The sequence below is a fragment of the Chelonia mydas genome, chromosome 2, assembly GCF_015237465.2.
Source record: "Chelonia mydas isolate rCheMyd1 chromosome 2, rCheMyd1.pri.v2, whole genome shotgun sequence".
NCBI lineage: Eukaryota > Metazoa > Chordata > Testudines > Cheloniidae > Chelonia > Chelonia mydas.
In genome coordinates this window covers 82,575,056-82,600,158 of record NC_057850.1, presented here as the reverse complement: position 1 = coordinate 82,600,158, position 25,103 = coordinate 82,575,056, and the positions used below count along the sequence as shown (strand labels likewise).

General features: G+C 42.8%; 1 protein-coding gene across 3 annotated transcripts in view; it reads right to left on the bottom strand.

Annotated features, from left to right (window-relative positions):
• SMCHD1 (structural maintenance of chromosomes flexible hinge domain containing 1) overlaps nucleotides 1-25,103 on the bottom strand; it is a 167,624-nt gene that overhangs the window by 139,837 nt on the left and 2,684 nt on the right. Inside the window, exons 2-8 of one of the 3 annotated variants that reach the window (XM_037892791.2) lie at nucleotides 12,673-12,748; nucleotides 11,436-11,597; nucleotides 9,041-9,123; nucleotides 8,814-8,944; nucleotides 7,028-7,142; nucleotides 6,750-6,869; nucleotides 87-253 (exon numbers count right to left, since the gene is read on the bottom strand). In XM_037892791.2, the coding sequence (XP_037748719.1) occupies nucleotides 87-253; nucleotides 6,750-6,869; nucleotides 7,028-7,142; nucleotides 8,814-8,944; nucleotides 9,041-9,123; nucleotides 11,436-11,597; nucleotides 12,673-12,748 (854 nt within the window). Of the gene's footprint in view, nucleotides 1-86; nucleotides 254-4,895; nucleotides 4,966-5,064; nucleotides 5,167-6,749; nucleotides 6,870-7,027; nucleotides 7,143-8,813; nucleotides 9,124-11,435; nucleotides 11,598-12,672; nucleotides 12,749-25,103 lie in introns of those variants that run through there. The other 2 variants (XM_043538793.1, XM_037892794.2) reach the window with 2 other exon arrangements.

Here is a 25,103-nt window from a genome sequence, read left to right as displayed (position 1 = left end):
AAGAACAGATTATTGTCTGACTTTGCATAAGTTTTTATTTTTTTTAAATAAGAAAAATCTTTTACAAAAATTAAATGTTGACTCACGCCAATTGCCTTGTCCAAAGATTAAAATAGTTTTTCAAGTATTGCATGTGATCTGGTTGTACACCGGTAACGACAACCGCAGTGAAACTCTTCTTATCCCTTTCTTCCATTATGAGATTGTGTAGAAATCGTTCATCATCACTGGTGATATGAGCAGAGTCAGATGGCTAGAAAAAGGGGCCAAAAATGAAACAAAGACAGGAATTGAACTGTATATTTTTCTAAGTCCCTATATATCATTTCAAAGATGGGTAAAAAAAGTCCTACCAGCATATGGAGGCAACAATTGCAAAACACTCTAATATCAGACATTACATGGGAGGATAATCCTCTTTGTTTAAGAGCGTCCTATTTAATTACCTGTAAGTATTTGGTGCTCTCCATTTAGCGACCTTCAATCTAACACCATCAATGTAATTCTATACAGGGGTCTTATACTGCCTCATCACTGTAGTAACTGGACATCTTACAGTAGTGCATTAAGCTATGTGACTAACTTATGTTGTGTGGTTCATTCTCTCTCTCATCGTCTAGCAGGGAGAAGTGTGTGTAGAGTTTTGTTTTTGAGATTTTCCTTTCTAAGTGTACATGCTGCTATGGGTTAAAAATAGAAAAGGCAAGGTCCAAAAAAGGGCACTTTGCACATGAGTGGGAGGTGGAGAGCCCTTAGCTCCTGTAGGAGTTTGTTCCACAGTCTCAGTCAGGTCCGAATGCAGTTCTTTCTCCTGCACAGATAATCTTCACTCTTTGATAAGAAGTTTCATTGTGCCTGAGGAAGTGAGCTCTCAACCACTGTCCTTCATCCTGGATCCTTAGGCCATCTTTTAGATATGCTGGGCGCAAGCCACTGGATACTGTATGCAGTATCTGACCCTAATGCTGTGACGCTATGTCTGGGCAAGGGGAAAGGTAAATGGGAGGCTGGCCGGACATCTGGAGTAGGTCTGACAGCCAAAATTGTCTTGGTAGTATGGGGTCATCATGGCAATAGTAGCCATGTACTATCTTATGTTGGATATTTGTCTAGGGATAACAGTGATCCACTGGAAAGCACAGAGAAGACTTCGAGACTATCAGAGGACGGAAGCATCTGACATCTGGGAGATCCTAGGCTCATGCCTCCCCTGGAACTCTGCATTTGGCATTCTCTGTGATGGCAAATAGATCTATGGTCTGGTTCTCCAATAGTCAGCATATTGGGTTGAGAATGGATTTCTACAACCACTGCTTATTGTTGGTTACCACATTTCTGCTTCCGAAATTCATGAGATCTTTGTTAACCTCTGGAAGAGGCAGGGCCGCTGCGGTCACTCCATATTGCAGAATTCGATGGCTTTCAGACAAGTGGGGACATTTGTGCACCTCCCTGCTTGTTGATATAGTGAATTGCCGACATTGTTCACCAGGCTCTACACTACAGAGTTCTGTAGACCATCTAGGACCACTACACAGAACAAGCTGATGGCCTTCAACACTAAGATGTTCACATGTAACGTCTAAGGAACATTCTCTCCTTGGATTTGGAGGTGATTCAGGTGGGTGCCCTAACCTGTCTCTGATACAGCCATAGTAAATGTCATTGCTGGGAAGGAGGTTAAGGAGGACACCCCTTTTCTTGCATTCAAGGGGTCTAGCCACCAAATGACTTCTCAAAGGACTTGGGAATCGTACCATGGCCAATCTGTTCATGAAGTGTTTGGTTGGGGTATGCACTGTCCTTGACCAATGTTGGAATGTCTGCAGTGTATGTGGGTAGAGTGGAGAAAAGTCTGGCAAACAGTGTCACCTAGGCACATGTGTCCTAATAACCCCAGGTATGGGAAAAAGCATCACACAGTTCTTGTCAGTGACTGAAAGGAACTGAATAAGTTCCCTGATAGATATTATTGGGCTGACTGTGTTGAGTAGGGCTCCTACTAATTCTATCCTCTGGAATGGTGAGAGTTTTTTTTGTAGTAACCAGAAACTCTAATTGAGAGAACACAGAGAGGGACCTGATTTAGTGTTGTCTTGGTCTCACCTGGCACTTGCCTGTGACCAGCCAGTCACCTAGGTATGCATAGATGTGAAGTACACTACCACTGCCAGGTGCTTGGGTAAATACTCTTAGTGCTATGGTGTGTCCAAAGGGTAGAACCTGGGTCCCACTATGAATCTGGAGTACTTCCTGTGGTCCAGGTGGGTGGCAATGTGGAAGTACACATCCCACAAGCTAAGAGTGATGAACCAGTCGTGAGCATGGAGTGATGAAGGAAAGCATTACCCTTCCTGAATCGGATGCAATGTATTTGTCGAGTATTGTCTGATCTAGAACAGGATGAAGACACCCTTCTTCAGAATGAAGAAATACAGAGTATAGAAGCCTTTTCCTCTTGGTATGCCTGAGGCAACTCTTCCATGGCTCCTAGACAGAGGAACGCGGCCAATTGTTTGCAAGACTGTTCCTTGAAGGAAGAGGGTAGAAAAAGGAACTGGATGATCATATCTAGCACCTATTTGTCTGTAGTATTGCCCGACCATGCCTGAAGGAATGAGGTAAGGTGGCTTCTGAAGGAAGTACTCTGTTGACTTGGTGTAGTTCTCGACCTAGCTGCCAAATCTGCTGGTACATGAATGGAGCTCTGTACATAAGTAGAGCGGAGAAAAGTTCATTTCCTCTGCTGTCTCTTGACACTTTTTAGACTGGTACTCAGGCTATCTATAATAGGAAGACATCCACTGTCTTTCTTGATGTTAAAGTGGATGGTGGTACACCAGAAGTGTGCAGATTCCAAAAGATTACAGAATTGCCTTGGAATTATTAGTGAGCGTAGGACATTGTTTTCTCATTAAATAGCTCTATCCACTCCTTCAAATGGCAAATCTTCAGTAGTGACTTGTAGTTCGCAAGAGATGCCCTCAGCATGGTCACCACAGTGGCCATGGATCTAGCTGTGTGATGTCATCTGCACCCAGCAACATATTTATCATCTATCATCCCTCCTTTACAATGTCCTCTAGAGCCTGTCTAGCCTCATGACGGAGCTCGTTGATAAATGGCATCACTTTGTCCCATGTTAAAAAGTCATATTTGGCAAGGAGAGCTTGGCAACTAGCCAGTTGTAGTGATGCACAGCAGTTGGTCTTTCTCCTGAACAGATTCAATCATTTGAATCTTTGAATTTGGGTGCATTTTTGGCATGATTTTTCTTAGATGGCCAAGACCATTAGAGATCTGTGGTATTCAACCCTGGAAGGTATAACCTGGCATCTTTTCTCAACATGTTCTGCTGGTGATGGTGCAGTGGCTGCAATTAGTGACAGGGCTTGATGGGTCTAGTAATCCCTTATTTATGAGGAAGGCAATTCTGGTAGGACCTGCAGATGATCAGATATCAAATAGTTCGACAGATTTTTCAGGTATTATCAAAGTTCCAATCGCCAGTGAATCTGCAAATCATACCAGGAACTCCTGGAATGTTTTGAAATCATCCGGCATTGGTACCTGTGCTAAAGCAACTGCTTTGTCACGCAAAGAGGAAAGGTCTTTTTTTTTTTTTTTTTTTGGGGGGGGGGGGGGGCAGAGACACCAGTCACTGATAGGTTTGTGCCTCTAGGTCCCACTCCTCCTAGTACTCTGTCATCTGTAGTCGTGCCCATGAGGCTACTGGAGAAGGAGATCTCCTCCTCAATGGAGGCAAGTGGCTCCTTGAGGCTTGGGAAGATAGATGCCAAAATAACTACAGTGGCATACTGTATGAATATACGGGTGGAACGGTAGGTTCTTCTGGTGGTACTGCTCAGGAACTGTATAAGGGAGGACTTCCTCCTCGACACCAGCAAGGTGTGCCACTGTGATGGTAACAAGGAGTAAATCTCCTCCAGAGACGGTGCGAATGGGTATGGTGCTGGGGCTTTTGTCGGTATAAGTGACAGTTCTGCAGTCCATGATTGTTGCCCCAGTGCTGGGGTCAACATTGGCAGTGGGGCACTAATGGAGTCTGCTGCACTACAGTATGCTCTTTTTCCACTCATCTGGAGAGCTGGACATGTTTTGGAGAGTTTATTCCCCAATGCTTTCCTGTCTCTTTGCATAAGAAGACACGAAGCTCTCCTTTGAACTCCTATGTTCCAGGGCAAGGGTGGGCAAACTTTTTGGCCCGAGGGCCACATTGAGGTTGCAAAACTGTAGGGAGGACCAGGTAGAGAAGGCTATGCCTCCCAAAACAGCCTGGCCCCCGCCCCCTATCGCCCCTTCCCATTTCCCACCCCCTGACTTCCCCCCTCAGAACCCTCCATCCACCCAACCCCCCTGCTCCTTGTCCCCTGACACCCCCCTCCCAGGACCCGCTGCCCCTATCCAACCCCCCCGTACCCTGTCCCCTGACTGCCCCAAACACTATCCACACCCCCGCCCTCTGACAGGTCCTGTGGGACTCCCACGCCTTTCCAACCCCACTTGTTCCCTGTGCCCTGACCCCCCCCCCCCCACCAGAACCTCCGCCCCATCCAACTGCCCCCTAACAGGCCCCCTGGGACTCGCACACCTATCCAACTGCCCCCTGCTCCCTGACTGCCCGCCAGGACCTGCCAGCCCCAGCCCCGAGCCCGTTACCATGCCGCTCAGAACAGCCTGTCTGGCAGCTGCGCTGCCCAGCCGGAGCCAGACACGCTGCCGCACTGCCCTGCAGGAGCGCGCAGCCCCGCTGCCCAGAGCATTGCCCGCACGGCAGCGACGCTGTGGGGGAGGGAGGATAGCGACGCGGAGCTCAAGGGCCGGACAGGACAGTCCCACAGGCCAGATGTGGCCCGTGGCCAAAGTCTGCCTACCTCTGTTCCAGGGTGTCCTCTTTCAGTGGCCTTCTTTAGTATCTTAGGCATCACCTTTGATGTGAATGGTCTAGAAGATTCCAGTACTATGGTCAGCGCCAGCATCAATGCCACTGTCAGTTCCTTGCTCAGTGAGGACTTCTCCACTGACATCTTGGGCACCACTTACCTGCTCGCAGCACTGAAGGGCACATGTTTGACCAGTATAGGGGTTTGTGAGCCTGGAGGTCCTATGCTACACGCAGATTGTTCTAAGAGATGGAGCTTGTGTCTTGCATCCCACCATTTTCGGGTACAATGGAAAATGAAAGGTAAACAAAGCCACTGCTTAGAATGTCTGATTCACCCAGGCATACACAGTACCTGCTGTGCTTGTCTTTAAACAAAATAAGCCTATCACAGGGTTCTGAATCTGCCATCTTGAGGTCCTTGTACAGGGGCTGTCAGTATGGGGGGGGAGTGGTGGGGGGGTGGGTGTGGCAGCTTGATGTTGTACAGGGAAGTCAGATCAAAGAATTTAGATCTGGACAAGGATTATTCAAGTCCAAAATGTTGTAAGAGAATGAAGCTTGATTTGAAATGTTTCAGATGTTTAGATGAAGACAGCTCATGCTAGAGTTCTCAGCAAATAGACCCAGCTAGGTAAGAGGGAACTGAGCAAGGGGATTGCAGCCACCCTTCCTTTTACAGGAAGCGCAAGGAGGCGTACGGCACATGCAAGCCCCCAACTGACACTGCTAACGAGGAACCTGGTCTCCCGCATATGCATGCCTACAGTGGGATCCACACTGACACATACTCTAAGAACTTTATTTCTTTTACCCTTCTCCATTTCTGTCAAAACTCCCTTCCCCACTCCTCCCGTCCCACCTCACAGTATCAGAACCTCAGGGTCACTCTCAACATCCAGACCCTTAGCAAATCCTGCCAGTTCTTCATCTCCAAAATTTATCTGTGCCTTCTCATCCCTACAGCAAAAACTCTTGTTGATGCAGTCATTTTGTGCCTCCACTATTGCAACCTACTTCTCTCTAGTCTCCCACTTCAGCATATTCAAAGTGCTCTCTCTAAAAATAAGTTCCTTCTTCTGCCACTCTAGCCACGTCAGTCTCCTCTCTACATTTCTTCACTGGCTTCTCACCTTCCATATACAAATTCAAGCCCTTGATTATCGCCAAAGTGCCTCCAGCTGAGCCCCTGCCTACATCTTTGGTCTCATTTCTTTCTTCCTACGCTCCTTTAGAGCCTCTCTCCTTAGACATTACTGTCTTTCCTCTCACTCTCATTTTTAATTCTTCTTCCAAAATGTCAGGAAAATGGAACAGGGCAGAACTGACCATTAAAATTCCTCTGACTCTTTACTTCCACAAGCTTTTCAATGAGAAGTCATCAAGGTTCAAACAAACAAAAAACCCCTCACTGAAACTTTCACCTATATAATGTCTATTTCAGGTATAATATTTTGGTTTGGAATGCACTCTCTAATTTAGACTGTAAACTCTTGAAGCTGGGATATTTTCCTTTTATGTTTGGTACTAAACCAGCACATTTGCAGTTGTTAGTAATAACAATGCTAAAGCATTTTTTTCCAGATGGTACCTCAAAGCAGCACAGATAGAAAAAGCGTCACTTACTGACTCATCAATGCTTTGGGTTAAAATACATAGCAGAAGAACCACATGTGAGAAAGCCTTACAATATACTGCCATTAAGTTTCACTTTATTAACTTTGTATACCCCAGACACAAAGTGAGTGCAAATGACATTTTTGCCTAGAGAACGGTTATAGGTATACTATATGAAACAGACTAGTTTGCCTAGGAAAGATGTTCATTTAAAAAAATGTTATTTTACCTTTCTGTTTCTAATGTATCCACTGTATATTGCTTCTTTGTTTTTCTCCTTCTTTTCAAAATCCTCTTTAGAAAGGAAAAGCTCATGGACATCATGAGAATCTGCAGGTTTGCTTATCATCTGTTCAGCATTAAAGAAAAATAAATTTAAAAATCACAGTAGGACACCAAAATGAGTTGTTAATAAGACAGTTCAGTGATATGCTACCAGATGAATTACCTCAATGTTACTGTGTAAAGAAATGCTAATAATTAAAATACATAGATCATGCTACTTACTCTGGCAGACTGCCCAATGAAGAACACGGCTTGTTTGCCTCCAACACCAAAATATGAGATGTCACTATTTAAGCTGCGAGGCACTGGAGGAGGGCGTACATATCCTGAATGATCACTAAAAACAAAACTGTCTTTATTTATTTTTTCAAAACCAACATCACAAAACTGCTCAAGGAGAAACAATTTTATTAAACACCTCCCGTAATCATCATCATCCTTAAAGTTTTTCATTCAAAAAATTTCTCTTTCAAGTCCTCAGATCTATGTTAAGAGCATAAATTTAACATTGTAACTAATATCCACATTCTGGTTTTATCAATGTCTAAAAAGAAAAACCAAAGTTGATTATTAAACTGAAATCATGTAGGTCATAATATATTCTGATTAACATGGCTGCCTAGCAAAATTGTTTATAGGTTTCCCCCTGCCTCTCCCCATTGAGCCATGTATACAATTTTTCTGTCCTTTTTGTGACAGAGTAACTCTGTTTGGTTTTCTGCATTTTAACTCTTATTTAAATTACCTTCATTCTTATTACCATTTTGTTCGTACCCATAGACACCCTACAAACTACAGAAGGAAAATGACTTGGTTTAGTCAGTTTCCTTCTGTATCAAGTTCTTTTTATAAAGACATGAGGCACAATCTTAAAAACATTTCTCATAATTGCCAGATCTGTGTTAAAAACATTTGAGATACCATGATGATAGCCATTATACAGAAACTTAAGATGACAGAATGGTAAAAGAAGACATACTAATCCTAGCATAGTTTTCCCTTTGCGTACAGCACATGGAACTGCCATAAAGAAATAGACGAGGAAGTTAATTACTCTTCATAACGCAGCCCCTTTTTCATCACAGATTTTTGGATCAGGAAGATGAGAAAGGTTGCTGGACATCCCTTTGAATATGGTGCATGCTTGGCAAGCCAGTCAATTGACTGGTCAAATAATATTAACTGACCACCAGCTATTGGACCACAGTCATGGTGCCATTCTTTCATTTTTTTTAAAACTTCATTTCATTGTTGTTGTTGTAGTTGTTGTAGTTAAAGTAACTTTTTTTTGTTATTTGGCATAAGTATGAATATATTTAAGGCTAAGTCTATTGGAGACCATGAAGTCGTTTTCGTTACCGTTGTTACTGTTCCAATAAATTAATGCTTTAAAATAATTTGACCAGTATTTGACCAATTATTTTTGACTGTCAAATGCCCAATTCTAATGTGGTGTGACAGAGGTAGCTGCAAGTGCCCCCAGTACTTAAGCCTGACTACAAAGATATGGAACTTGATGGACAAACTCATCTGGTTTGGCAAATCCTTTGTTCCTACAATAGAAATGGATAGGTTGATCTGTATTTCAATTGAGGCAGTCCAAAATGGAAGCAAGATGTGAATTACTGTCATAACATAATTTGTAGAACACAGTGCAGTCTCTTTAGGTAGAAGGTACCCATCCACAATTGGCTGATTCAGTGCATAGCTTAGGTATGTTCCTGGATTCCCCACTGGCACTAAACCCTAATATAGCAGCATCCACGACTAACACTTTCTACCATTTCCAGTTGGTTTGGGCACTCTGTCCCATCCTAGTGAACAATGACCTGACCTCAGTTTTTCGTATCTTCATCACCTCTCAGCTGGGCTACAGCAATGCAATATACCCAGACATGAAGTCTGATATTAGTAGTTCTCTACTTTAAAAAATACGCTCTGTAAAGATCTTCACAACTTGTCAGTTTTTCAGCTGTGTGATTAAAAACAACGTATAAAGCTTTCTAACCTTTCAAAGTCACCTTGTCTTGTAAACTTTGATAATCTATACACAGCCCAGTTGTTAAGCTGCTTAGAAGTCATCCCTCTTCCATTATCAATCACAGCAACAGCTGGTTTTCCTTGAGAGTCATCAAATAACTGTTTCGAAAGAAAAACAAGGAGAACCAAAAAAAACAAAATGAAGACATAAAATCCTAAATTTGAAACAAATAGGGTATTCCTTTTGTATCTTACCAATTTTATCTGTATGCTTCGAATCCCAGTATTACGAGAAGTAGCTGACAAAGAATTGTCAATCAACTCAGCAAAGGCAAATGCTAAGGAAAGAGAAAAAACTGTTAGTAATTCTTGAGCTCTAAAAGTAGCAGTAGGAAAATGCCCACATACTTGACCAGTGTTCCCTGGGCATGACTCCCATGGTAAGTATGGGCAATATATGACTGACAATGAAAAATACTTGATCCACCAGGGTCATTCATGTAGGTTTATTAGTGATTTGCTGAGCATGTTCAAGTCCCCTACAAGGCGAGTGGCCATTAGTTATGCTTGGGAAAATAACTGAATGAAAGGGGTTCCCCTCCCCTGACACAGGAGACAAACGTGTTCCTCCTTGTTCATTGGTGGAACATATTCTGGATCACCTATCACAATCAGGAATGAATTTCGTAGACATCAAGTGTTTAACAGACTGCCTTTCACCTACAAAATTTTATGGGACAGTCTGGATTCACTAAAAAAGGGATTGGGCACAGGTGGCAAAATTTACAGAAACGAAAGTTATTTAAGTTTAGTCAAGACCACAGAAGATGAAGAAAACTGCAGAGGGAGCTAAAAAATTTGGTGAATGGAAGTATAATAGTAGATTTGACAAATGCAAGGCAACACACACTGAAGTAATCGGAAGAAGTAATCGGAACTTCTCAGACAACTTTGCTAGGTTCTAAATTGTAACATCTCAGTAAAAAAGAATGAGACATCATTGCTCAGTGAATACCTTTGCTCAGTATACAGCAACAATCAAAAAAGCAAACAAAATATTAGGTGCATAAAGTGATGATGAGCAATAATGAAAATTAAAATGCCATGATTTAGAACTATCTGTAATAAAATGTCACTTTCTGGTCATTCCACCTCAAAAGAAGATATCACAGAAGGAGGGGATGGTCAGATATGGGCAACAAGTGATAAGAAACATGAAAAATCCTCCATAATAAAGAGAGTCTGAAAAGATTAGGACAATTTACCTTAAAGGAGATCTATAAGACTGGATGTGATAATGGTACACAAAATAATGAACAGTTTACAGAGAGCAGATCAGGCACGTCTATTCACCCTTTCTAATACAAAAACAGTGGATATTCAATTAAATTGAAAGGCAGCACATTTAAAACTGGTAAAAGGAAATACTTTTCCCACAGAACATACAATTAGCCTGTGAAACTCATTGCCACACCATATCATAGAGAAAAAGGGCTATGCAGTATTCAATAGAAAGAACAGGACACGCATCTGAATAATGTCATCCAGACGTACAACAGTATAAATTAAAATAAACAGCCTTTGAAAGGGTTATAAACCCTTATTGCTTCAGGAAATAAACTAATCTGAAATGGGGATTAGGAAGAAACTTTCCCTGTGCGCAGGTTATTCCGTAATTGCCTACTACTGGGCTCTTGAACCTTCCTCTAAGGCACCTGGTATTGGCCACTGTTGAAGATATGAACTACTTGTCCAAACCTGTAAGCCTATTCCTATGTTCCTAAACACTCCAACTGCCACAATAACAGTCATCAACAGACAAATCAAAAACTGCAGAAGAAAATAGGAATATGGTAATCCAGAAGATTGTGAGTAATTGGTGTTTGCTGCTGGTGAAAAGAAATAGGGATGATTGTGAGCCACATCTTATTATAATCCAGAATTCAATGCATGAAGTGATGTGCATATAGTTCTATGACTGTGATTTTTCCAGGCAGTTCTGAGCCTAGAAGGATATGAATACTAAATAAAGAAAGCAAAAGTTTAGTAGTATTTAATTAAGTTGGTACACAAATTAATTTGTACCTTGAAACGCAGCAATGATCAGAAAAATGACCAATGTACAAGTGGCACCTTCTTTAAAGAGTACATTAGCTTACTTTATTAACAAAAGATAACTAGTTTCTATTTTTTAATCCTGTCAGCCCTAAAGAGCCAAAACACAGATAGGGACAGCAAGCAGGCTTGTATTCAGACTCATGCATCAATAAGTCCAAAATACAGAATCTACTACAAGTGCAGGCACAAGAAAGAAATGCCGGGCTTTCAAGTTTCTGGTTGAGTTTGCAACAAAGTATTTTTGCTTGTAAAATAAGCAAATTTCTTCTGCAAGTAACAGATGCAGTAAATTTGGAACCTCATGATGCTATTTTTAGAGTCACTTTTTAAACCAGAGTTTAAAAGTAAAGGTGAACTTAAACTGAAAAAAACTTAAGTTTAAATGCTCCAACAGAAGTGACAAAAGGTAAAATACAAGTGAAATTATTCATGAGCAAGGCATTTCTTGTCTTTAAGTCCCTTCTAAGGTAAATGATGATTAATAATACATGAAAAACAATTATTTAGATTATAAAAAAATCTGAATACTTACGCAAAGGATTTTGCCCTTCACTAGCATAATATTCATACATGCCACTTTTGATAAGCGTGTCATAGTGTGGTAGGAAGTCAATTCGCTCCTTTGTTGCTGAAAGTAGTGTCTGATCAACTGACTGTAGCAAATACAAAGTAACCCCTTCTTGAACAATTTCACCTGCAATGGAATTAAAATATTCAATACAAAGGAATAATCCCTCCAAATATTGGTAAACTCCTACCCCAAAACCTGGAAGACAGTTTTAACGTCTGATGCACCTCTTTTCTCTTTCCACCAGCTATGAAATTTTCCAAGGAGGAACAGTAACTTAATTCAAAACCTTTTCATATCCCCAAACGTAGTAAAGTCAGTACTTCCAATTGAAGTACTAACACACTATCTTTGCAATTTCAAAGTTTAGACTTTTATTAGCCAAATGAAAAACATAACACCATAATGTACAGTGGAGAAAGCATTTTGTCATAGCCAAAATGGCTGAGATTTCCTTCCAGTTTTGCAGCAAAGTTTACCTTTTGGTTAAACTGAAGCAAAACAAAAAAAACCCCAAAAAACAAAAAACCCCACAAACCTAGAAAATTAAGTAAATGAATGTATACAGTAATATTGGAAATACTTTTTCAACTTTACCTAGTGTTCCTCATCTGCTAACGTTTATAATAAATCCACTACAAGAAAACAGTGTAGTTACAGTCACAATATAAGACTGATTTGTGTGTACCAGTTACAAAATCTTGTGTGTCACTATCCAGGCATGCTCAGCTAAACCCACTTTTTGCTCTAATTACATAAGAAATTAAACTTCACATAGAACGAGATGCCATTTTGCAGACATTATTTATCACATAACTTAACCACTCTGTTAGTTTTTCAGTGCCCCAATGGTTCCTGGAAGAGTTGGCATTATTTAGAATTGCAAAATAAAAATATTAACCTTAACTATACATTTGACAACACCGCAAATTATACTTAGCACATAGAAGTACTTTATCTGATGACAGACAACTAAATATTAGTTTCCTTCATCAAAAACAGTATGTGTGTGAAATTTGTTCCAAAATGGATTTTCGTAACAATTTTGCAACACTTTATTATATAAAGAGGCTTTGTACTTCCCTTGGATATTGTATATGTAGCATAGGAATACAAATAACATTCTTACAGTTTTGATACAGTTATGCACTGGACAGCTGTTTTGGAGTGAGATGTATGGTAAATAATATATCACACTTACTGAAGTTGTCATCTGTAATTTCTTTTCTATTGGTTGTTGTGATAACAAAGTTATCTTCAGAAGAAATGCAGAGTGCCTACAAAATTGTAAAAAAAGTCAGTTATAAAAATCAGCTGTTACATAAAGTGAAGGATAGATAAAGAGAAGGAAAAATTAAAAAGTACTCGTCTCCTTTCCATTCATTTTGTCATTAATCAATGAACAATGATCAAATATGTAATATTTTGCCCTTAACATTACCTTTAGGAATTGACAGAATGCAATCTAATTCCAAGAGGTTTTTTTCACTTGCCGTTACATCTTTGCAGAATGCTCTTGTACAAGAAGTTTCCCTTACATGATTTAAGCACCATCAATTAGAAGCTGTGCAAGGCTTTGCACAAGGAGACACTGTCTTGTAGGTAATCTTAGAGCCTGACACATGAAATATGAATAACCGTAATTTAAACTGCATAGCTACAAATATTAATGATCATGAAATAACCCATGGCTAGTATCTGACTACAATATCCAACCAAAGGGAATTATACATCAGTTAGAATGGCATTTCTTTTACTTTTCCTAAAATAGCATCTTCATTCAAAATGGCCATTTGTTCTCACATTATAATAAATAAAATAAAGAATAAAAATCAGTTTTTTATAACACACTAATTTTGAATATTGCAGTCAAGTTCCATCTAACTTTTCTCCTTCCCAAGTTTAACAATACATTTTTGGTATTATAATATGCCTGACATACCTCTGACAACCTTCATTACCTCTTAACTATATCAATATCTGCTATAGCTTTCTTCAAAACTTTTACTCATTAGTTTGACCAAATGTATACTTTTCTTTGATATGGTAATTTCTGTATTTTCTATACTTCTAATATATACAAACATCTTATTTGCCACTTCAAAATGATACTGCACACCTAGTAAATATCTTAATTTAACTATTCATTAGGATGCCAAACACTTCCCACAACCCTCACAGGATCCTGTAAACTGAATACCAATTTGCATATAAGTTTAGCAAAAATAGATTAAACATGCACTAATTTATTATACGGAGTGTGGATATTAACCCTTATATTTAGGTTGCCTAACCTTTTCTATTAGAACTCATTCTTTCCCTGAGAAGCTCCAACTTCTCCATTGTTTGCAACAAATTTGGAAGAGGCTACAAAAATGCATTTTCTTTGTCCCAAGAAATTCCTTTCAAGTTTGATAGTTGTAAACTATTAAATGTCACCATTTCCCTTATGTTGCTTGCATTTCTGAGGAAAATCTTGCCAGCATACCAAAATAAATACTCTAAAGAGCCAGATCAATGCCACTGACAAAGAAGCAGCAGCATCACAGCACAGGAGAGCGCCTGGGTGATGCCACAACAGCTAGAGCAGTGGGGCAGGTGCTTCAAAATGCCAAACTGTTTCATTATAACAGACTGAAGACACCGATCTAGAAAAGATGTTGCAGTCGGTAAGGATTGGCGGGGGCCAAAACCCAGGATTGCGGGCTCCTGGGCAATTAACACCTCCACTGAGGAACTGGGTGGAGTAGCATCCAACAATTACTGGACAGTTAGGTAGTGCAGGAAGTACCACCCAAAGACACCAGAACAACAGAACCCTGTGGCCGCCTGATTGGTCCACACCAATTATTTAAACCAGGAAACTGGCCTAGTGAGTCCTCTCAGCAAAAATGAAGACTCACGCCCGCTATCACTACAGACCTTGCCTTTAACTCAGTCTTGGACACCTGCCTTTGACCCCGCCTCACCTAGGCTTACTAACTAGTCCTGACTCCTGCCTTCAATTCCAGCTCAGCTTGACCTTAGTACCAGTCTCTTGACTTGACTTGGCAACCCGTCCCAACTCCTGAATTCAATCCCAGCTCGGCAGACACCACAGGGCCAGCTGCTTATGCCCCGGCCATTACAGTAATCATCATCACAAGAGAAACGTGTTAACAGCTTTGAAGGACAAGATCATGCCACTCTGAATTAAATCTGAGAAGATTATTCTACACATAAGGAGCAGCACAGAAGGAAGCATGGATGTGCTTGTAGGAAAAACAGGAAAATGGACAATGAAGCTTGGCACTGATTGCAGAGCAGAGAGCATGGTGGACAATGATAAAGTTCAGTGGAGATAAACTATGAAAGGCCTTCAAAAGACAAGCAGATTTTATTTGATACAATGGAGAAGGTGAAAGGACAGGGATGAGACAGGCAAATCAACTGGCCAAAACGATGATCTTAGCTGTAGCATTTTGGACAGATGTGAGGGGGCAAGATGTATGGCAGGAGAACCAGAGAGAAGCTGCATTACGCAAAGAAGGAGGGATAACAGACTGGACAAGAATTTTGGCAATATAGACAGAAAGAATGATTATTTAACCTACTGTAACTGCAATTCTTTGAGATTTTGTAGTCACCGTGGATCTCATGGTTAAGTGTACATGGGACTCACGTGAACAAGCTCAGAATCTTTTGCATAGCAGTGTCCTCTGTGGCCACACATGCACCTTGTGCCTCCTCAAGCTCTCGTGCAAAGCCATAAAGGGCAGAGCTGCTACAACATTCCACCATTCCCTCACAATTTGAAGCCTGTAGTAGCTGGGAACCTCAAAAAACCAGGAACAGAGGCCAGGTCATAGTAGCCACACTGACAACATTTTGAAGAATCAGTTACTGTAGATCAGGCAACTGTTCTTGATTCTTCAAGTAAAAGTGTCAGTATAAATTTCTGTGCAGATGACTGGCAAGCAGTATCCTCTTAGGTGGTGGGAATGAGAAGTAGCAGCTGCATCAGTTGAAGCATTATGTATTGTACTTAGCGGCCACAGCTGATGCCAAGTTTGTGAGAGCAGTACTACAATCACTGTAAAAGTCTCAGAAAAACACACATTTCTGACACAGGCCAAGAATAGCACTTGAACTCTGAGTGAGCCTTGAAGTCTGGCAGGTATACCAGCACACTGTGTTACCCATTTTGATATCCTCTGTAAGGAAATAGCTTGACTTTAGAAAACACAGCCATGGCTCTAAATAGTCTGATTGACTTGGTTCTATCAATGTAGTAAAGCAAAGTCTAGTGTGTATCTCTTTTCTCCTGATGCAGAGTGTGGCTTAGGGACAACTTATGAAGACCGGCAATTTGATCAACTGATTTAGATGAAAAATTCTCAGATCACCTTACAAATAAACAGGTGCAGTTGCAGCACCATCTTATTCCTATGGAATGTTGTATAGATGTGGTTCAGATATAAATGGCTGAAGCTCACTGACTATTCCTGGCTGAAGTAATAACCATTAGAAAGACTGTCTGGAGTGAGATGGTGCAGGGAACAACCTGACAGAGGTTCAAATGGAGGCTTCACAAGTCTCAGATGAGCCTGACTGAGGTCCCAGGCAGGAACTGGTTCTTTGACTGGTGAGTGTGTAATAGTCACTTGAGAAACTTGATATCTTGGAATGAGTAAAGACCCAAGCACGACTCTATAGGCAGGTGGCAAGCTAAAATCACCAAAAGGTGGACTTTAATAGATCCGAACAAAAGGCCTACCTGTTTTAAGTGCAATAAGTAGTTGAAGGTCTGTGGGAATGGGTCCAGACCATGTTGGACTGCCAATATTGAGAAACTTTTCCTTTTAGACAAATACATTCTTCTAGTAGATGCTTTCCTGCTCTGTGTTAGTATTTCCTAGACTTGTAGCAAGAAGTCTTTGTCTATAGTATTTCACCAGCCAGTCAACAGCCACACCCTCAGTTGCAATGACTTCAGGCCTGGTATATCTGGCCATGGTATTGTAAGATCAGGTCCAAGAAATCTGGGAGTTGGATTGGAGGTAGGATGGACATTTGTAATAGTCTGTCAGGCGAAACAGCCTTGGCCCATATCAAGCTATGACAATGATAATGGCTTTGTTTCCTTTGATTTTGGAAAGGACCCTGGAGGTCCAGGGAATCGATGGAAAGGCATATAAGAGGGCTTTTTCCTGTTTGTAATAGGCTCTCATGAGAAGGAAGGTGTTTGGTAACAACCCTGGAGTTACCTCCTCTCTGGAACAAAAGTTCTAGCACTTGGAATTGACATTGATGGGGAACAGCTCTATCATCAGGGTCCTCCAACATAGGAATATCATCTCTATGATAGACGTCCACAACAACCACTTGTGAGTGGTGACCAACTGTCTGATCAGGATGTCTGCCAGTTTGTTGCTGACACCTGGGAGATGAAGAGCCATTATGTTATCAACTGTTGGTGGTATGTCCAGGGCCCAATAGCTTCCAGGCAGAGGGGAGAGGAGCATGTGCCTCTTTGCTTGTTTATACGGTGCATCACAAGGTGTTATGTATCAAGATATGCTGTGGGAAGTTTTGCAGAACAAGTAGGAAGACTATGCAGGAGGATGTTAAGACGGAACTCCGTATCCTCTAGGGATTATGTCCCCATATTTGAAGGTAGCCCAGGAGGTCTTGCTAACCTGTATCAGACACATCAGTGATTACAGTCTTATTCAGAGAATGGTACCTCTCCATGCATGTTTACAGGTTCTCTCTACCACCTGTGACTGCTCTAACTCTGGCTCAGATTGAAGTCTGGCAACTGGCACCATGTACCTGCATGCAGACATTTGGCCTAGCAGCCCCAGATACAAGCATACCATCATAGGCATGTTTTCTTCTAACCCATGCACCAGTGTTTGCATGGACAGGAACCTGTCTTCAGGGAGGCATGCTCTCACTGAACCAAAGTCAATCAGGGCTCCTATGAACTCTATGGTCTGTGGTGACCTGGAGAGCTAGAATGATGGAGGAAAGTGTTACCACCTTGAATCTGAGGTGGCATATATATTTGTTCAGCCTCCTGAGGTCTAAGGTAGGTCAAAGACCTTCTTTTCTTATTTGGAATAAGGAAGTACAGGGAGAAGACTCCGCCCCTTTATTCTCACATTCTCTTCTACTGATCCCAGACAAAGCAATTAGTCCACTTCTGTTTGTAACAGACTCTCATTAGAAGAGTCCCTGGAAAGAGGATGGTAGTGAATGGATTTGTATAGGACAGACTTGGGCAGTGATAACTAATACCCATTTGTCAGCTGTAATAGCTGCCCAGGCCCGGTAGAATGTAGCAGATGGTTCCAGAAGGTTAGTGTAGACTTCAGATTAGCACAGTTGTGGCTCTTGACATTCCTGTTAAACCTACTGCCTCAGAGGGAGCTGGGATGGTCAAGGAGGCAGAAGAGGGGCATCCCCTGGAATACTAGGTTTCTTCTGTTGCTGATATTCAGTCTGTCAGTCCTGGAAGCAAGGTGTACTCTGCCTTTGTTCGGGTTGATATCTGTAAGGCTTTCTGTAGGGAGCCAGCAGATAAATCTCCAGGGACTTTAATATAGCCCTTGTGGGATTCAAGAGAGTCTAGGCCAAGTCCATCAGGACCTGCACTACCTTACCCTTCAGGACAGCAAGAAAGCCTGGCAGGCCAGCCAAACCGCTTTGAGCTCCCTGACGTTGATTATGGAGGGCCAGATCGTCCCACAACCAGCAGCCCTGCATGCTGCTGGCCCAGGTGTGCTTGCCAGCCCACATCTGAAGCATCAGAAACCAGAGTCACTGACGGGGATGGGGCCACAAAGGGAGCTCCCTCCAACACCAACCCAAAGTCCAACCACCAATCCAGGGATGACCAGATGTGATCCAACACCCAGCTTATCCGGTCTAGGTCGTGCCTGTTGAGAATGTAGACCAACGCCAGCCACACTTGCAGAAGCCAGAGACGGAGCCAAGCGTGACAGACCACATATGTACATGTGGCCCAACAACGAGTCAGGTGCGAGCCATGGTGAGCGGGTCATTCTTCACATGGAAGATCAGGTCTGACATGGCCTGAAAACGTGCCTCCTGAAGTAAGGCTCTGGCTCGCATAGAGTCGAGGACCGCTCCAATGAACTCTATCCATTGCACTGTCCTTAAGGTGGACTTTTTTTTGTTGTTTATCATCAGGCCCAGGTCGCAACAGGTGGAGATCACCAGATTGATGCTCCTCTGCACTAGTTTCGGAAATCTGCCCTTGATGAGCCAATCTTCAAGATACGGGAAGCCCTGGACCCCTTGATGTCTCAGGTTAGGGGCCACTGGCACCAGACATTTTGTGCATACTTTTGGGGCCAAAGGGCAGTGCTGTGAACTGGAAATGGCGTCCGCCCACTATGAAAGGGAGGAACCGTTTGTGACCTTGAAATATGGAAATAAACGTCCCTCAAGTCAAGGGCGGCATACCAGTTTCCTGGATCCAGGAAGGGGATGATGGAGGCCAGGGACACCATGCAAAAATTCAACTTCTTGAGAGACTTGTTGAGGCGTCGTAGGTCTAAAATAGGGCTGAGGCCCCCTTTTGCTTTCAGGATTAGGAAGTAGCGGGAGTAGAACCCTTTTCCTTCCATGTCCCCAGGGACCTCCTCTACCGCCCACAGGTGCAGTAGGTTCTCAACCTTCTGAATGAGATGTTGCTCGTGACAATGATCCTGAAGAGGGATGGGGAAAAGGGTGGGTGGGAGAGAGGGGTGGCTGACAATTGCAGAGTATAGGCCCGAGATACTCTCTCTAGCACCCAGCAGTTCGAGATGACCCACGACCAGGCTGAACGGTAGGGACGGAGATGGCTGAGGAAAGAATCAGGTGGATCCAGGGAGATGACTGGGGTGTTACTCTTGAATTCACCCTCAAAATGAGCACTTCTGGCCCCCTGGATGCTTTGCCAGACTGGGTGGGCTGTGCGGGTGAGCGGCAGGAGGAAGGGCGGTGATGACTAAAGCTTGTGTCTCTATCCCTTCTCCTTGCAGACCCCTGTCGAGGCTGGCGGCGGGGGTGACCGGAACTGCTTCCTTGCAGACTGCAGCGTATGCATACCCAGCAAGCGAAGAGTGGCCCGAGTGTCTTTCAACCCATGCAGCCTCGCGCCCATCTGCTCCACAAAGCGTCCATTCCCACCAAATGGGAGATCCTGGATTGAGGTCTGTATTTCTTGGGAGAGGCCAGCAGTTTGAAGCCCGGAGCTGTGCTTCCAACGAGCCCCAAAACTAGTATATAAAACTGAGTTCACCACATGCTCGAGAGAGTTGACTGAACCCAACACAAGAAGCTGACGAATCCTAAATGCAACCAACACCTGGACTATCCGTGTGGAAAGGACCCTCCTCCATCTCAGGGTTAAGAGGATAAGAAGAATTGGTAAGATTTCATTTCAAAGATTGTATTTCCCTTTCTATTCTTTAATATAAATAGCTGTAGGTCATCTTACTGAGTCTACACTCTCTAGCAAGACCTAAACTAACCATATTTTAGATTATAAATCCAAGACAACTGGCCTCAAGACAGATTGAAAAGAATTGTTTTAAGCAACTGCTTTTAATATTCTAGACTTGTCCCTTTTGAACCAATCTCGTCAAAGAGAAGTAACCATACTCTTCAAAGTGCCTTAAAGACAAGTGCACCCTTGGAAGTGTGATAAACAGGTACTAAAGAATGGTTGATCATAAGTAAAAGTACTAAGAAATTTGCACTGTTCTTTGATATAACTGCTGAGCCTTAACTCTAGCCTGTATTCCATGTGTAGTCAACACATCTGATTGTGTCCACATTTGAGTGGTAAACTCCTGACTATATACTGAAGTGGTTCTGGGTGAAGTAATAAATTGTTGGCTGGTGAAGAATAAGCAAGTGGCCTGGTTTGAGAAATACTGCCCAAGTTAAAAGTTGACCGGAAAAAACCCCAGCATGAAACTAGTGGGTTAACACTCCCCCGACTCAATAAAAAGGGGTTATCCTATTGGGATTCTATTATATATTGGCAAACCTAGTTAGTCTGAAGCTTTAAAATCTAACTGGCATCCAGCAAAATTCATAAATTGACTCACTTTCATGCTTACACCACTCCCCCACTGGTTGCACTCTGAACAGAGGCTCCTTGATAACCTCATTGGGGTCATTCTCTGATAGCAGAAAAGAGGGATCATTGCTTCATACCAAAAAGAAGGAATAAGTCAGGATGGCATGGAGGAATATATTCCTCATAGAAGAGTGGCGCTGGTACTGGATCGGATGTCTCTTCAATACTCGGAATATCTCCAGGGGTGATACCGATGCCTCCAGCATACTTGAGGTTGTTGCTCAACTCCATTGTTGACACTGGTTACAGGTTTGGTGCTAAGTCTCTCATTCTGCCCTTTTAGGAACTTTGTCCTCAGAGCTGTGTCTTGCATCTTCCATCTGAGAACATCCCTTGGTCTTGGAAACAAGCTTATGCCTGGACCAGCTGTGCAAGTCGGCATCCTATTTGAGTGGGCAAAGATGCCAGCTTTGCTGCCTAAGTTGGGAAAGTTGTATAGGAGCCAAGTCGTTGGTCCTGGTACTACTGGTGCTAATGCACTCAATGCTGAGACTGTCAGCACTGAAGTCTTATGCATTGGGGACTTCTCCAACATGTTAAGGAGGTTGGTGATGCTATTGATGCCAACTCTGCTGATATCCTTTTTACATTATTTTCATTGCCTTATCCCAGAGTAAGAAGAATGATTGAGGGAGCACTAGCTGATGCTGATGCTGGTATATCTGGCCTCACTCTGATCAGAATAGTCATCCCTCAGGATCCAAAGTGACCTGCATGGACTGCTCAAGTAAATATAGATTGAGCTGTGCATCCCAGAACTTGCAGGTCCTGGCGGAGAAGAGCTTGCACACAGAGTACTTATCCAGGAGGCCTTCTCTCCTAGGCAGAAGAGACATTGGTTGTGTCCACCCTTCATAAGGATCAGTCAGTCGTATGACAGACAGGGTCTGAAACTTGGGGCGTGGCAGTTGATGCTAAGAGCCTTGACCTGCCATAAATGGAGGATGTACTGGATGACAGGTGAGTCAATCAACTCTTGCTGTTTTTTAAAGGAACATGTTTTTTCTCTAAAGTCTGAAAACAGAATTCTTCACCAAATGGGTTGAAAAGAACTGGTTTAAGGGATCTGAACAGAGTACCAGGCTAGACACTTGCTGGATTCCATCTTGCTGTCACAGTTAAGAGGCACATGAGGTAGGAGAATGGCCCCTCAGCCTTTTATGCCCTCACATGGGAGCATGAGATGGCACAGTACGCATACATGACCATGAAGAACACTGCTATTCAAAAGAAATCCAATCTTGTGCACATGAACACCTACAGTGGGACCCACACTTGACACATACTTAAAGAAAGAGTGGATCTTATAAACATTGGTCACGACCAACATTAGAGCTAATTGGAACATTTCTGACAAAAAGTATCAAAACATTTTGGTTTCAATTAAGACTTCATCAAAATGTCTTGGGTTTTTTTGGGTCAGGGAAGATAAAGAGACCCTCACATTATAGCCTAGTGGTTAGAGCACTGGCCTGAGACGTAGGATACTCAAATTCAAGTCCCTGCTCTGCAAGAATCAAAGTGATCTAGTGTTAAAAACGCTCCTTTGAATCAGGCAGGACTTGAACCTGGGTCTCCCATGTACCAGGCCACTCCCCTAACCATCAAGCTACACATATATCAATCATTCAGGCATTCGGATATCTCTTCTCAAATTGACATTTTCTGCACAATTCCATTTTCACAAAAACTGTTGAAAGGGTTTGTTTTCATTCCAAAGCAGAACACACACACCACATTTTTCAACCTCAAATGTTGCAGCGAATCAGAATTGTCATCTTCCTGTTAGCCCTAACCAATACCACTACCAATTCTCATCTTCTCCTTGTCTTTTGGCTTCTCTCTTTTTGTTCAGCCACTGAAACCTGATGGCAACAGAATTTCTTTAGAAAGGGCACCTCTGCCCATGCCTCCTAACTGAGACAGAGGTGCAGGTATAGTTCTAGCACCTCTCCTTTACAGGTTATGGAGTCCTTTTCTCTTTGGAGATGTCTATGTGAAATTACTCATACTACAATAATCTTAATAAATCAACAACAAAAATATTAAAAAAGAAAATGAAATAAAATAAAAGGTTTGCTTAACACATCTAAATTAATCCTTCTCATGACTGAATCTAAATAAGGCACTGGAAACTTCTCTTTTGTCCAGAGACCAATTCTTGCTCTGTGCTCCTTAGATACTTAAGCCCCTTCCCCAATTTTTCTAACCAGTTACACACAAACACTCTAGGACTAGGAGAATTACTCATCCTGCAGGAGGCAGCCCAATGAGGGATGATGACTAACAATAGCAAATAATGACCTTTCAAAGGCTGAACAACCTTGCTCAGACACTACCTTACGTGGACCACCATAACTGGCTATACCAAGATTCAGAGAGGCCTCTTAACTTCTCCAAGCAATTATTTCTTTTACTAAGACATGACTTATGACCAGATCCCCAGACCTTCCATCACAGTTATGAAGGAAGAAGCAGCAGGATTTGGGTACCGCCTGGATTTATGGATCCAAAGAGAGAGGCTGTGTCACACAAAATGCCCAGGGGATGATGACTATGCTTTCACACTAGTAGACGGAGAGGAGTGAGCTTGAGTAGACAGTGAATTCAGTTTGAGATTTTAACATCAAAAGGTGAAACCAGGACATCCATAAGACGTCTGAAAGATAGGCCAAAATGTGAAATTGGATGGAGTGAGACAGATCAGGATTAGAAAATTAAATTTCATCTGGAGGATCCACTTAGCTAGGTAAGCATTCAATGGCCTGATGTAAGATGCAAGAAAAATTGCCCCATCAATCATTTCCCAGGAGAGAGGGATTTTTTTTGCTGGTTTGTGTTGAACAGCACACCAAAGTTTGACAAACCTAGATGAGTCAGAAACTCTGATTCCTGAACAGCTCTTAGTGTTCAAAGACACATCAGTAACTGCACAAGTCAGTTGAGGTGGGGCAGGACAGTAAACTTCTGCCAATAAAGGGCTGCCAGCATCACAACATTGAACTCTGCAAAGACTATGGGAGCAAATAAAACACCAAATGATATGGTGGCATATTAAAAAATACATTTGAGACAGAGCAAGCCATAAATATTTTTGAAACAAAAGAAATATGCAAATAGGCAATCCTTAGGTATCTGGAAGTGAAAGTCTCCTGGTTCTGCTACTGCTGTGACAAACCATATAGTCTAGATCTTGAATTTCTTGCAGACCATAAAAAACTCCAAAATCATATCCTCAGCTGACACTCTAGGTCATCTCTGGTCCAACCCAAACAGCCGGTCACTCTCTGAATCTGACGTTTGGATTAGATATTGATATAGAGCAGTGGTTTTCAAACTGCGGGTCAGCACCACTGACTGGGCCATTAAAAGTCCTGTCGGCGGTACTGTCCAGGTAAGGCAGACTAGTCCATACCTGTTCTGACACTGTGCTGCACCCCGGAAGTGGCCAGCAGCAGGTCTGGCTCCTAGGTTGGGGGTTCCCATTGGCTGGGAACCAGCAGCAGCAGTACAGCCTTCAGAGCCAGGTGGTCAGCCAGCAGCCACCACTCTCCGCTGTGCCTTCAGAACTGGGCAGGTGGAGAGCGGTGGCTGCTGGCCGGCCGCCCAGCTCTGAAGGCAGTGCCACCAGCAGCAGCACAGAAGTAAGGTTGGCATGGTATTGCCACCCTCACTTCTGCTGCTGGTGCTGCCTTCAGAGCTGGGCACCCGACCAGCAGCCACCACTCTGGCTGCCCAGCTCTGAAGGCAATACAGAAGCAAGGGTAGCAATACTGCCTCCCCCCACAATAGGCTTGCAACCCCCTTTTGGGTCCGGACCCCCAGTTTGAAAAACACTGCGGAGAAATCACACATTTTTTGCAGTCATAGCAAATTTTGCTGTTTATGCCATTACCAATGTGATTTCTCCATAATTTAAGTAGACCCCTAAGTATAGGAAACAGCAGCAGCAAGATTTAAACACAACTGGGAAGTGAATGGCAAAACATTGCACAGAATCAAAGATGACAGATACCCACCTCCAGAAGTTTCTAAAATTTAGAAAGCTGCTTCACCAGTCATATTTCCACCCACTCCCATCTCTTCAACAGTCACGTTAATTCCACTGATTAGCCACAAGGCATTCTCTCAAATAAGAAATGCCTCCACCCATTTCCATTTCATATCTGGGCTTCCAGAGCAGTGCTTCCCAAAATTTTTGTGTCGTACCCCCTACCAGTAATGGAATCTGTCCACGCCCCTCCAGGAGTCGTGATCGGGAGAGGGGCAGGGCTGGGTGTCATTCCCTTCCCACCCCTGTAGAGGCTGGCCCAAATCCTGCCACGTCCCCTGAACGTTCCTCCATGCCCTCCTGGGGGGGGGGGGGGGAGAAGGGAGGGGAGACACACCCCAGTTTGGGGACCACTGTTCTAGAGAGTTGTATAACTCATGTTTCCTAAGAGGCATAAGAAGCTTCCCTTTTATCTTTCTAGAAAAAAGTTTTCCGCTCC